This window comes from Oncorhynchus keta, chromosome 14, assembly GCF_023373465.1.
Source record: "Oncorhynchus keta strain PuntledgeMale-10-30-2019 chromosome 14, Oket_V2, whole genome shotgun sequence".
NCBI classification, from domain to species: Eukaryota; Metazoa; Chordata; class Actinopteri; order Salmoniformes; family Salmonidae; genus Oncorhynchus; species Oncorhynchus keta.
Window position 1 is genome coordinate 20,132,682 of NC_068434.1, and position 14,757 is coordinate 20,147,438.

General features: G+C 43.2%; 1 protein-coding gene across 2 annotated transcripts; it reads left to right on the plus strand.

Annotated features, from left to right (window-relative positions):
- The first annotated feature begins 39 nt into the window (after positions 1–39).
- LOC118394029 (mevalonate kinase-like) lies at positions 40–14,145 on the plus strand. Of its 2 annotated transcripts, XM_052461247.1 has the most exons (11): positions 40–150; positions 252–348; positions 2,747–2,894; positions 4,845–4,992; positions 7,182–7,337; positions 7,913–8,016; positions 8,375–8,420; positions 8,867–8,957; positions 9,460–9,579; positions 10,037–10,190; positions 11,686–14,145. In XM_052461247.1, exons 2-11 carry the CDS (start codon positions 271–273, stop codon positions 11,835–11,837), a joined length of 1,197 nt encoding a protein of 398 aa, XP_052317207.1. In that variant the 5' UTR covers positions 40–150; positions 252–270; the 3' UTR covers positions 11,838–14,145. The 2 variants fall into 2 exon arrangements, with proteins under 2 accessions (XP_052317207.1, XP_052317208.1); XM_052461248.1 differs by lacking the exon at positions 2,747–2,894 and having other exon boundaries at positions 47–348.
- Positions 14,146–14,757: the final 612 nt, after the last annotated feature.

Here is a 14,757-nt window from a genome sequence, read left to right on the forward strand (position 1 = left end):
TGTATATCTCACCTCTAGCGCTGATTGGACATGAAGCCAGAGGCATGTCCCGCTGGCTGTCGCTTGATGTTTTCAAGATTGTCGTATTTAACAGTGCCGACAGCTTCATCCCTTCTAAAACTACCCCTCATCATACGGAGTGGTTTGGAGGTATTACTATATATCGCTACAGGACGTTTTCCCGATTAATTAACTGGAAGAAGCTAGCTAACGTTATCTATTTTACTAACAATTCAACATTTACTTGGCAGGCTTCATTTTGCTATCAAAATGCAAATCAAGGAATGTATAGTGTCTGCACCAGGGAAAGCTATCCTCCACGGAGAACACGCTGTCGTGCATGGCAAGGTAAGTATTTTTTTTATATTTAACCTTTATTTAACCAGGTAAGCTAGTTGAGAACAAGTTTTCATTTTCAACTGCGACCTGGCCAAGATGAAGCAAAGCAGTGCGACACAAACAACAACAACACAGAGTTACACATGGAATAAACAAGCGTGCAGTCAGTAACACAATATATAAAAAATAAACTATATATACAGTGTGTGCAAATGGCATGAGGATCTCCTATTTCACAACAAAGCATCCTTCACTCATGCTGCCAAACATACCCTTGTAAAATTGACCATCCTACCGATCCTTGACTTTGGCGATGTCATTTACAAAATAGCCTCCAACACTCTACTCAGCAAATTGGATGTAGTCTATCACAGTGCCATCCAGTTTGTCACCACCGCCCCATATACTACCCACCACTGCGACATGTATGCTCTCGTTGGTTGGTCCTCACTACATATTCGTCGCCAAACCCAATAGCTCCAGGTCATCTATAAGTCTATGCTTGGTAAAGTCCCCGCCTTATCTCAACTCACTGGTCACCATAGCAGCACACGCTCCAGCAGGTATATTTCACCCACAAAGCCAATTCATCCTTCGGCTTTCCTTCCAGTTCTCTGCTGCCAATGACTGGAACGAACTTCAAAAATCACTGAAACTGGAGACACATATCTCCCTCACTAGCTTTAAGCACCAGCTGTCAGGATAGGATAGGATAAGTAATCCTTCTCACCCCCCTTTAAGATTTAGATGTACTATTGTAAAGTGACTGTTCTACTGGATGTCATAAGGTGAATGCACCAATTTGTAAGTCGCTCTGGATAAGAGCGTCTACTAAATGACTTAAATGTAAATGTAAATGTCAGAGCAGCTCACAGATCACTGCACCTGTACATAACCAATCTGTAAATTAGCCCATCCAACTACCTCATCACCATATTGTTATTTATTTTGCTCCTTTGCAACCCAGTATAGCTACTTGCACACTCATCTTCTGCACATCTATCACCCCAGTGTTTAATTTTCCATACTGTAATAATTTTGCCACTATGGCCTATTTATTGCCTCACCCCCCTTATCCTACCTCATTTGCACACACTATATATAGACTTTCTCTATTGTATTATTGACTATGTTTGTTTATTCCATGTGTAACTCTGTTATTGTTTGTCGCTTTGCTTTATCTTGGCCAGGTCAGTTGTAAATGAGAACTTGTTCTCAACTAGCTTACCTGGTTAAATCAAGGTGAAAATAAAAAAACAGACATGTACTGAACAATATTATAAATGCAACAATTAATGATTTGACTAATTTACAGTTCATAAGGAAATCAGTCAATTGAAATAAATGTAATTAGGCCCCAATCAATGGATTTCACATGACTGGGCAGGGGCTTAGCCATGGGTGGGCCGGGGAGGGCATAGGCCTACCCGCTGGGGAGCGGGGGAGCCAGGCCCACCCACTCACTGTGAGTTTTTCCCCACAAAAGGGCTTTATTACAGACAGAGATACTCCTCAGTTTCATCAGCTGTCTGGGTGGCTGGTCTCAGACGATCCCACCGGTGAAGAAACTGGATGTGGATGTCCTGGACTGGCGTGGTTCCATGTGGTCTTCGGTTGTGAAGCCGGTTGGACTGCCAAGTTCTCTAAAACGACATTGGGAGGTGGCTTATAGTAGAGAAATGAACATAAAATTATATGGCATCATCTCTGGTGGACATTGCTGCAGTCAGCATGCCAATTGCACACTTCCCCTCAACTTGAGATGTATATGGCATTGTTGTGTGACACAACAGCACATTTTTATTTGCCCTTTATTGTCCCCAGCACAAAGTGCACCTGTGTAATGATCATGCTGTTTAATCAGCTTATACCACACCTGTGGATGGATTATCTTGGCAAAGGAGACATGTTAACTAACTGGGATTTAAACAAATTTGTGCACAACATTTGAGAGAAATAAGCATTTTTTTTGTGTATGAAAAAATTCTGGAATCATTTATTTAAGCTCATGAACTATGGGACCAACACTTTACATTTTACGTTTTATACTGTTGTTAAGTGTATTTTGAGCCAGATTTACTTTATTGTATGAATATCTTACTGATGATAGTTGTCCATGCCAGTCAATCATATTTATGTATTCATGAGATTTGTTCATCATATTATTTTACCAGGCCTAGGAACAACTGGCTGTTCAGGGGCAGAACGACAGATTTGTACCTTGTCAGCTCGGGGATTCGAACTTTCGGTTACTAGTCCAACGCTCTAACCACTAGGCTACCCTGCCGCCCCAGGACAAGCATTTTTATTGTTTTCAGTTCACCGAAAGATTGGTTGTTGAAATTAAATTGATTTGACATTAACCACAACATTAATTCAGAGGTATTTTTGCTCCCACCCGTGCTAGGTGGCTCTGGCTGTAAGTTTGAACCTGCGCACATACCTACGGTTGCAGGCCACATCCACCAGTAAAGTCTGCATCAATCTCCCCAACATCAACACTTTCCTCAGCTGGGATGTGGCCGTGTTGAAGCAGCTCCTCCCTGACTCTGGAGGTGAGAGATGTTGTAGGGCTGACAGATTGGTAACTGGAGTGGGATTTGAACCCTGGTCTCTGTCAGTCCAACACCTTAGTCATTACACAAAGAGGCTTGAACCTCTTTCCCCCCCACCCCTTCTGAAAGCTTGTCCCTTCTCTTCACGTTCCTGGCATCCATGTTGTGGTACATAATGGCCTCCCAGTAGCTGTATTCCACTTCTGATAGTGCTGAGCTATTAGTGCTTTTTGTGGTAGTTTCGATTAAATACTTTTTATGAAAAAATATTAATGGATTTGGGTTTTGATTATTTGGGTAAGGTTAAATGCTGTAACCACACAGAATAAAACAATGAATAAAAGTCCCATGATGGTAGTGACTACCCATTACGGCTTATCACTTATTAACCATTTATGCACATTACTTTAATAAAATATTTCAGTTATTGTGTGTATTACATTTGTTTTATTTAATAACTTTATTTAATTCCAAGTAATCTCATCTCTATAGAGCTGCTGCCTATGATTTCTGACAAAATCACTGTTTTGTAGTTCTTCAAAGTAAATAAAGCATACTTTTTATGACTGTTGAATACCAACTATCAATCACTTGTTTTTTCAGGTAGTGATACCTCTCGAAGCAACAGCTGCTCTCTCTATCGCATCACGATCGTGCTTTCTTCTGCTTCTGTAGCAGGCGTAAAAGAAGAACAGACCAAACACCTACTGTGCTGGAGTGTGCGATCAATTATAGTCTGCTGAATTCTGTGCTACTAAGAAAAAATACATCTATCCATACTAATTTCTATCACCCTCCCCAATCAAGCACCCCTACCCTATTACACTTGATATCATACTGAAACAATCCACCCTCAGGATTATTCAGCATGTTCGACAGTAACATCTGCTTTCCATTTCTTGCATTGAAAAAAGGAATCCTATCTGTACTGAGCAGCACTGATAAGCTTTCACATCTTTGACCTTCTTTCCTACTGATCAATCCTTTGGTCTCAATCACTCTGCCTCTCTTCACATTTTCTACAATATCATCTATGGACATAGATAATGGAACCCCAGTGATGACTCCCCTCAATCTAGCATAAGCACCAGGGACATGGCTTTTAATCTTCCCATTAAGCTTTTCCATTAGCAGAATATTCCCTTGCTGAGCCTGGCTTCCACAAAGTATTAGCAGTCTTCCATTTCCAATGAACCGGGCTAGTTTGAATTCGCCTATCTCTTTCTCTACGGCATTGGTTAATCGGATAGGGTGTAAACAAGGCCCTGTGGTCTCAAACACCATCAGAACTTTCCACTCCGACACATTAGTCTTGCTTCCTACCTTGACCCTCTTTATGCCTTCTTTACTAGATGCTCCACTGCTTTCTGTTTCATGATCTCTCTTCTTCCTATGTCTTTCCACTACAGACCATTCAGATCCTTGACCCTAATCCTCCTGATCCATATCATCAGAACTGTCACCCATATTGATCACATTCCAGCACAGCCATTTTCTCGACTTGGTCCGCACTACTCTCCGCCATGTCCAACCATCCGCCATATGTTCTTGCAAATCGTCCCGCTTCCTCTTCCGTCTCTCCATTATGGTCATTGTAGTTAATTGCCATGTTTTATGCACTAAAATATGTAGAATATTGGCCTGTTTGAATCTACAACTCCCTACTACATCGCATAGTTCAGGCTTGATCTGATTTATCTCTAGAAAAACTGCAATGTATGTGCGCATTGAGCTCAACCCCCAAAAAAAAAAAAAAAGTAACACAGTAATAAGTAAAATAAAAAAATTCTGTTAATCACTCAGCACAAGACGCCAATGTAGCACATTTTGGAGATGAGCTGGACTTGAACCCAGAAACTATTGGCAAAGTTGTAAAATAACAGCTGAAAGTATCGTTGTTTTTGTTTTATTCTGTTATTGTAATGTTGTCTTTGTCATTCTGTCTCACAGCTGAGCTGGGGAATGTGAATGAGCTTGATGCAGAGCTTGTCAGGATGCTGCGAAACTTTGTTGGTGTATCAAACGGAACCTTGGATACTCGCAGCATGGCCATCCTAGCCTTCCTCTACATCTACCTCTGTGTCTTTGCCAAGTCAAGGTAAGAGTGTCAACTGATTTATATAGGCCTGTTAACATAGGGTAATGCTAATCTTGGTACCCAAGAACCAAACCTCTAATGCCCAAATGAACACCACAGACCCCATCCTAGTGAGAAAGACTTGGACAGATAGGAGCTGGGTAGATGCTAAGGAGTAGGCCTAATCGTGAGTTGACGCTTGCAGCGCTATGCTAGCATGTTTGAGATAGTGGTGGACGGTCTCTGACAGGACGGACAGCCACTAATGATAGGCTGGCACTGGGCTCATGCTGCAAGTATGGATGCGCTTGTCCCTAGGGTAAGCAGCTCCTTAATTAGTTTTGAGCGTCTTCCTGTCTGCCCAGAAAGAGCCTAGCTGTCATGGGCATTGACAGTGCCTGTCCTGTCTGCCCAGAAAGAGCCTGGCTCTCATGGGAATTGACAGTGCCTGTCCTGTCTGCCCAGAAAGAGCCTGGCTCTCATGGGAATTGACAGTGCCTGTCCTGTCTGCCCAGAAAGAGCCTGGCTGTCATGGGCATTGACAGTGCCTGTCCTGTCTGCCCAGAAAGAGCCTGGCTCTCATGGGAATTGACAGTGCCTGTCCTGTCTGCCCAGAAAGAGCCTGGCTGTCATGGGGATTGACAGTGCCTGTCCTGTCTACCCAGAAAGAGCCTGGCTCTCATGGGAATTGACAGTGCCTGTCCTGTCTGCCCAGAAAGAGCCTGGCTGTCATGGGGATTGACAGTGCCTGTCCTGTCTGCCCAGAAAGAGCCTGGCTGTCATGGGGATTGACAGTGCCTGTCCTGTCTGCCCAGGAAGAGCCTGGCTCTCATGGGAATTGACAGTGCCTGTCCTGTCTGCCCAGAAAGAGCCTGGCTCTCATGGGAATTGACAGTGCCTGTCCTGTCTGCCCAGAAAGAGCCTGGCTGTCATGGGCATTGACAGTGCCTGTCCTGTCTGCCCAGAAAGAGCCTGGCTCTCATGGGAATTGACAGTGCCTGTCCTGTCTGCCCCGAAAGAGCCTGGCTGTCATGGGGATTGACAGTGCCTGTCCTGTCTACCCAGAAAGAGCCTGGCTCTCATGGGAATTGACAGTGCCTGTCCTGTCTGCCCAGAAAGAGCCTGGCTGTCATGGGGATTGACAGTGCCTGTCCTGTCTGCCCAGGAAGAGCCTGGCTCTCATGGGAATTGACAGTGCCTGTCCTGTCTGCCCAGAAAGAGCCTGGCTCTCATGGGAATTGACAGTGCCTGTCCTGTCTGCCCAGAAAGAGCCTGGCTCTCATGGGAATTGACAGTGCCTGTCCTGTCTGCCCAGAAAGAGCCTGGCTGTCATGGGGATTGACAGTGCCTGTCCTGTCTACCCAGAAAGAGCCTGGCTGTCATGGGGATTGACAGTGCCTGTCCTGTCTGCCCAGAAAGAGCCTGGCTCTCATGGGAATTGACAGTGCCTGTCCTGTCTGCCCAGAAAGAGCCTGGCTCTCATGGGAATTGACAGTGCCTGTCCTGTCTGCCCAGAAAGAGCCTGGCTGTCATGGGGATTGACAGTGCCTGTCCTGTCTGCCCAGAAAGAGCCTGGTTGTCATGGGGATTGACAGTGCCTGTCCTGTCTGCCCAGAAAGGGCCTGGCTCTCATGGGGATTGACAGTGCCTGTCCTGTCTGCCCAGAAAGAGCCTGGCTGTCATGGGGATTGACAGTGCCTGTCCTGTCTGCCCAGAAAGAGCCTGGCTGTCATGGGGCTTGACCGTGCCCAGAAAGAGCCTGGCTGTCATGGGGATTGACAGTGCCTGTCCTGTCTGCCCAGAAAGGGCAAGTCTACTGCAGTCACACCCATGCACATATGTACGCCACACTAGTCGTTAACAATAAAAATGACTGCTGTGTCTAGACCCTTTGGCCAGTTGGATTAAGATCAAAGAAAATGTGCTTTTTAAAAATGTTTTTGCTGTAGGAGCTGTTGCAAAGTGTGATGTTTTTGTGTGGGATTGAGTGCCCTAAAACCTATTACAAACACTAGTGTAGCTAGTGTTTAAACACAAAAAAAAATAGTGTTATTTTTAGCTTTTTCATCCACATTTAAGTTTTTCACTCAGCGATACCCAACTAGGCTGAAGAAATCCTACTACAGTCACATTCCTAGATGTAAGAAAGCCATGCTGATAATGTTTGCAGTAATTGATTGAATGTGGTTAATAGCTCTCGTCCATCTCAGGGAGTTGCCCAGTCTGACGGTGTCTGTGTGGTCAGAGTTGCCAACGGGAGCGGGTCTGGGGTCCAGCGCTGCCTACTCTGTGTGCCTTGCTGCAGCCATGCTTTCTGCCAGTGGGGCCATCCCTTCTCCACTGAGTGACCAGGAAAACACAGCCAGGTAATGACCTAACACCAAATACCCTACTGGATCTATTAACATTGAATTATTTAAAGAAATCTCTCAGTAGCTGTTTTTTTATTTTTTTTATTGGAACAAACAAATAAAACATTGTCATATTAAGCCATATTTGTATTAATTTATAGTTACTCGAGTTAATTTAGAGTAGCGGCTGCAGCACCACTAGCTGAGTCCTTGGATATGCTATTCCACCTTCCAGACAGTCAGTCAATACAAATATATTCTGCCCACAGTGTGAACTATTTGCTTCCGTTTGGCTGCAGTTTCTCCAGCAACCTACATATTGTTTTTCGGTCATCTGTAAAGATTTTGATAGTTTTCAGGTCACCATTTTTCTTAAATCTATTTCCACAACTGGAGGATGCTTGTTCGTTCTAAATTCTGGAAGTCAGATCGGACTTTGTTTCTGATGTCCTCACATGTCAGTATGGGTGGGGCTGGACTCATCACAAGCACAGAGTGGGGGACAAGAGTGCTATGTTAGATAGGGGTTGAAGGCCCAGTGTAAATCCTCATTGTAATCATCTCTTCTGTATTTCAATGTGTTTCAACAGGTGGGGTGAGGTGGAGATGGAGCTAATTAACAGGTGGGCGTTTCAGGGAGAGAGGATCATCCATGGGAACCCCTCAGGGGTAGACAATGCTGTGGGGACATGGGGTAAGACCCGGATCCCTCTGCCTTGTGCACTCAACAGCACAGACCCCACGGTAGCACACAGCTTTGTGGTGTGTGTGGTACAATGAATGGTGTGATACAATCTGGCAGAATGTTCTGTCTGCAGAACGGCACTAAACGGTATTGTAGCGGGAGTTACTTTTCTTGTGTGCGTTCTCTGTGAGCAGGCTGATGTTACAGTTAGCAGTGGGGAAATGTGCTGCATGTAATGCAGTCACCAGCTGCAGTATTCCTTTGTGTGGTGTGAGGGCTGTTTTGCAGCCAGAAAATACTATTTTGCTTAAATTACTCTATTGTGGTATCTGATTGATGGCCTATCACTTTGCTTTGACTCTTGAAGGTGGCATATTGAGATACCGTTCTGGGAAGATAACAGCCTTAAGCAGGTACTGTACACTAAACCAATCCCTTTCCATGTCACTGCAGTGAATATGGTCAATGGGCCTAATTTACATTGCCAATTTTACAGAGTGTGATAGCATGCCTTATTTTAAAGTAGTCTACTGTGTTGTGGAGGGATTAATTAATGTCATCCAGGTCAGTGTGTTAATGGATTATACTCTTGAACAATTATGGCAGGTGGCATTAAATCCCCAATGCAGTTACAATGGACTACTTTAGAATAAGGACATACCTCCGCGACACTGCCCATGCTGTCACAAACAATGAATGGAAAATATAGTCTGTGCTCCTTCTCTTTGGATTCTATGGACTCTACTCTGCTATTGCCACTCATGAGGAGAAACATTGACAATAGCATCACCTGAATAAATACAGGTACATAATGTCGTATGATATTGCTAACTTTCCTTTAATGTTTTCCCACTTGTAGGGTCCCAATGTTAAGGATCCTACTCACGAACACCAAGGTCCCTCGCAGCACCAAGGTACTTGTTGCTGGAGTGAAGGACAAAATGAACAAGGTACTAAATGGCTGTGGTCTTGTCTACACTGTGTTCTCCTCCCCAGCCCTGTAATTAGTGTAATCACCAGGGATTTAATTTGCATGGGAAAGACACTCTGGGGCCTGGCATTGACTGCCTTCATAAAACATGGAGAAGAAGCGCTAAGCTAGCACCCCTGTGTGCCGTTGCCTAGGTGACATCCACAGGTGTGAGCACTTCTGTTCTGTTAGATTGTCATAGGTGACTTTACTGGCAGTGTTGTGATTATGGGAAAGAGCTACATTTTTTCGCTCAGCACCAAGTGACTGGCTTTTTGTGCTGCTATGCAATATGTACTGACTGTTTTAATTAATGATATGACCGCTAGATTAGACGTTATTATGGACATTTGCTGCTTTAGTCTGCACTGACCTTTTAAAGGTATATTTAGTGTTGTTAAATTCCTTTACTTTGAATTCCCAATTATTTGTAAAAAGTATTCATTCTATATTTTATTTGCTGTTCTCTTCCTCCCCCCCAGTTTCCCTCTATTATAAACCCTGTACTGGAGTCTGTGGATGCAGTCTCCTGCACCTGTGAGCAGACCTTAACAGAGATGGCCAGCGACACCCCCACACCAGAGCACTACAATGTCCTGGAGGTACAGTATGGAAACACATGTTGCCTATAGAGGGTGTGTTCTGGTGGGGCAGGCACTACCAGTCTGACACAACGTAGAAATTATTGACTTACTCTTACACATTGTAAAAGCCAGGGGTGCAACTTTCACTAGGGATGGGGGACATGCCCCCTTAACATTTTTAAATTGCATTTGTTGTCCCCCCCAGTTTTATCATTGGAATGTGATACAAAATGAGGCAACGTTGTGCTTTAGGACCATGTGGATGCCTGCGAGCATTCGGGTAGGCTGTTTGGAGAGTTTCTTAATTTATAAAAATAATTATACCCCCCCTCACTTCTAAAACCAAAGTTTCACCCCTGGTAAAAACTATAGCTGCATGAAAAGCCAAAATACAGAACAAAATTGTATTTTCATACAAACCAGATTGAAAATGAAATTATGTAAAAACCCACAGCTGCTATTTTGTCTCCCATAGGAGCTTATTGACATCAACCAGCACCACCTGAATGTGATTGGTGTCGGACACACGACCCTGGACACCCTGTGCCAGGTCACCCTGGCCAGAGGTCTACACAGCAAGCTGACTGGTGCCGGAGGAGGGGGCTGTGGCATTACCTTGCTTAGACCAGGTACTGTAGATGACTGCTAGTAACGCCTCCCTACACTTTCATCTGGCTCACAGTAATCAAGTGGGGGCGTCTGTATGTTATGTGTTCTTACACTGCATTGGCATTGCCACCATCTATGGCCCTGGCCTTAATTTTGGGGCATAGAGTTGCTGAGAGCCTTGTTGCCTTGTCTATATTTTTATGAATAGTGTGACCTCTTAACGGTGAGCGAGATCTGTGAAATGACATCTGCATACTGATTCTATGTCGACACATCAGTAGATTTGGCTCATTATATTGATTTGACGGTGAGCCAAGATATGGGTTGTGTGCCAAAATGTCACCCTCAGTCATCCTCTTTTGAGGTAAAAGTTATGTTGTCTCAAACTGACAGCATAGAGAAGGAGAGCTGGTTGAGTTAGCCAGGAGGATCCTGTGTTTCACGCTTATCTTCCACAAAAATCCACTGCCACATTTGCTTATGCTTGCAGCCCATAACATTATATAGCCCCAAATGAAGTTTATTTGTTTTGTTGTACTAGCAAACAAGTGTTGCACATTTTTTTGTGGTTTGCAGCTATTTTCCAAAAGGTTTAGTCAAGTGTTTCCCTCAGTGCTCTCAGATCAGCTTTGACCTGAGACGATTTGAGAGGGCGCAGGGACGAAACATGCAGTGATGTAACCTGCTATCCTGCAGCCTTGTTAAAACCCACCACTGTCTGACGTGCTACGTATTTATCAATTCTTTGTAATGAGCATTGTGATGATTTTTCTCCACATAGAGATGTACTTTAGCTTACTGTTTGTTCATCAGCTGAATAAATACTACTACAGTATAGTAGTCATTTCAGACACTTTTATCCAAAGCGACTTACTGTACAGTACAGAGAGTGGGAGCAAACATTTTGTTAATATATTTTACCCCAGTGGGAATTGAACCCATGATCCTGGCGTTGCTAGTGCCATGTTCTTCCCAGCTGAGCCACACACACTGAGCCACACAGCACCACAGAAGCGGTTCAGGTTAAATCAAATCAAATCTATTTATATAGCCCTTCGTACATCAGCTGTACCCTCTTCAAGGTCAGTCTGAAATCCAAATCCCACGCAAACATTTCCTTAGCTGCATGGTGGGAGGCTTTCTACTTTTACTTTCAGAAATTGCTCCCCTATTTGACACATTTTCACCCCAAGCATTTTAGCCCTAGCCTATGTTTACACATTATTATCCAGTTATTGGGCACCCTGGTGTTTGCTGGAGAGGGCTTTGTGGGTTCAGCTCTCACAGCGGCTGTCAGACTCCACCTCCTAGTGGGAGTCTCGCATCACAGAACCCTAAGGTGCGGACTCCGAGGGGTGCCATTTCAGTAGCAAACCTAGTCCTTCTCCCAGGCTCTACAGATATAAATGAATCCTCCGGTGCAGTAAGCAGGAACGGAGGGTCAAAACAAGTTGGGTGTTAAATGTAGTTCACAATGTGTGATGGTTTGTTTTTCTTTGTGATTTCCTCTATTAGAAACGGAGTGCTCGGTGATCCAGAACACGATCCAGGACTTGAGAGACTGTGGCTATGACTGCTGGGAGACCCGTATCGGGGCAGCAGGTGTGCAACAGCACTCTCCCCTCGCTGTGAAAGAGCAGGTCCTGGAGGTTTTGGCGCGCTACTGAGACTCACTGGCCATGGGTGTGCCCAATGCCCTCCCTACAGGGTAGTGGGGAGCTTAGCTCCATGACTCTGGCCTACCAAGTCTTCTATTGTAAACCTTTCTGGGATATGTGGGACGGTAGCCTCCCACCTCGCCAACATCCAGTGAAAGTGCAGGGCGCCAAATTCAAGCCAACAAAAATCTCATAATTAAAATTCCTCAAGCATACAAGTATTTTACACCATTTTAAAGATAAAATTGTTAATCCAGCCACAGTGTCCGATTTCAAAAAGGCTTTACAGCGAAAGCACCACAAACGATTATGTTAGGTCATCACCAAGTCACAGAAAAACAGCAATTTTTCCAGCCAAAGAGAGGGAGTCACAAAAAGCACAAATAGAGATAAAATGAATCACTAACCTTTGATCTTCATAAGATGACACTCATAGGACTTCATGTTACACAATACATGCATGTTTTGTTCGCTGAAGTGCATATTTGTATTTTAAAAAATCTCATTTTACATTGGCGCGTTACGTTCAGTAGTTCTAAAACATGCAGTGATTGTGCAGAGCCACATCAATTTACAGAAATGCTCAACATAAATGTTGATTAAAAATACAAGTGTTATACATGGAATTAGAGATATACTTCTCCTTAATGCAACCGCTGTGTCAGATTTTTTTAAAATGTTACGGAAAAAGCTAACCATGCAATAATCTGAGTACAGCGTTCGCACGACAAAGCAGCCAAAAAGATATCCGCCATATTGTGTAGTCATCATTAGTCAGAAATAGAATCAGAATGCACTCCCAGGAATCCCAGTTCCATAATAAATGTTTGCTTTGTTCGATAAATTATGAACTTTATGTCTAAATAGCTTCTTTTTTAGGGCGTTTGGTAAACAAATCCAAATGCTCGTTCAGGTCCAGCCGAACATCGGTACAAAAAGTTAAAGAAGTTATATTACAGGTAGTTTAAAAAATTTCTACGAAGTATAGATTCAGACTTTAGGATGTTTTTAACATATATCTTCAATAATGTTCCAACTGTAGAATTCCATTGTCTGTAGAAAAGCAATGGAACGAGAGCAGTCTCTCGTGGCCGCACGATACGAGCCTGTGGCACTCTGCCAGACACCTGGCTCAATCCCCTCTCATTCACCCCCACTTCACAGTAGAAGCTTCAAAAAAAGTTCTGAAGACTGTTGACATCTAGTGGAAGCCTTAGGAAGTGCAATATGACCCCATTTACACTGTATATTGGAATGGCAAAGAGTTGAAAAACTATAGAACTACTTTCCCACTTCCTGGTTGGCTTTTTCTCAGGTTTTCGCCTGACATATGAGTTTTGTTATACTCACAGACATCATACAAACAGTTTTAGAAACTTCTGTGTTTTCTATCCAATACTACTAATAATATGCATATATTAGCATCTGGGACAGAGTAGCAGGCAGTTTACTCTGGGCACCTTATTCATCCAAGCTACTCAATACTGCCCCCTGTCACCAAGAAGTTAAGGAATAACAGCGGACAATAGAGTTGGCTACAGTATGGGTTGACACGTAAATGTTAATAGCACTTGTCTATTAGACTACCAACAGTCAAGACGCTTTGTGTCAGGGGAGGACAATGGCTCATCACACACACATCACTTATTTTTCTAACTCTGAAATCATGCCATTTCATGAGGTCATGAAACTAATATTGTAGGTGATCACACGTCACTTTGAAATGTGGTTTTCTAGTTTTCACTATTGGAGTATGAGCCTCCCCTGAATATTAACAGAATATTATGAATAATATTAACAGATGTGGGTTTGAACCGTTTTTCATGAGCTTTTCATTAGATGTCTAAAGCGGATGCTGCAGAAGAGCAAGAAACACTGTGCTCAGCAGTGTGTCTAGCTGCTGGTTTTGGCAGAGAGAACTAGTATTCAAAAACGAGTCAAAACGAACCCACTGGGATTTTTAATTTTTTAAAATTTATTTTAAGACCGATGACCAACCTTGACTTTGGTGCTTATTTGTTTTCAACTCAAGATTGGTCCATCTGTTCTTTTTCAGTGTGCGGTTTTTAGTCTTGTTTTTGAATATCAGTACCTTCGTTGACGTCTTGTTAATTTCAAAAGAGGGTGCCGTGATCTGTTTGTCCAATAGATGGCAGCAAAATGTAAGAATTCACTAACCTCAACAGGGATTGAGTGAGTCAGAGCAACAGGGACTGAGTGAGTCAGAGCGATAGATTGTCATTCAGTGTTTGCTTCAGGTGTCAATACAATGCCATGGCTGATGCACTATTTGTTAAACTAACCTTTTAAAACTGAAGACCTTCTAGTTCTATGTGTCACATAAATGGTGTGTGGATGTCTTTTTAAAGGAGCTATTGCACACTTGGACACCATCCAAGACTAGTTATGGTGAATTCATTGACTAAAAATAAAAAATAATTTTTTTTTTTTACATAAACCACTTCCTCAAGAAGCATAGCACGGTAATTGTTTTTTCAAGGTCCAAAGCAAAAATTGTATTTATCCATACTTTTTTTTGTGGTGAGACCATGTTTTTTTTTTGAAGACAGCCCCTCAAGCTCTTCTTTCCAAGAGCTGAGTATGAAATTGAAAATGACAGCCATTATCTGATTTCTTTGGTCATCAAATATGTCTGACGTATCATGCCGCAGACCAAGAAATCCAAGGCCTTTAAAAATAACTATTGGTAGGTAGGCTAGGCTACATCTCTGCCTTTTACATTGGTTTTCATGTTTGTTATTTATAGTAACCATGCTATGCTAGAGCATGTATGAGGGGGGGGATCTAATCTTGAATCAATGTATTTCACTACATATCAGAGGCTGGTTGGAGGACCTAAAGGAGGATAGGCTCATTGTAATGGATGGAGTCAAACTTGTCAAACTTCCATGCGTTTGATGCTGTTCCA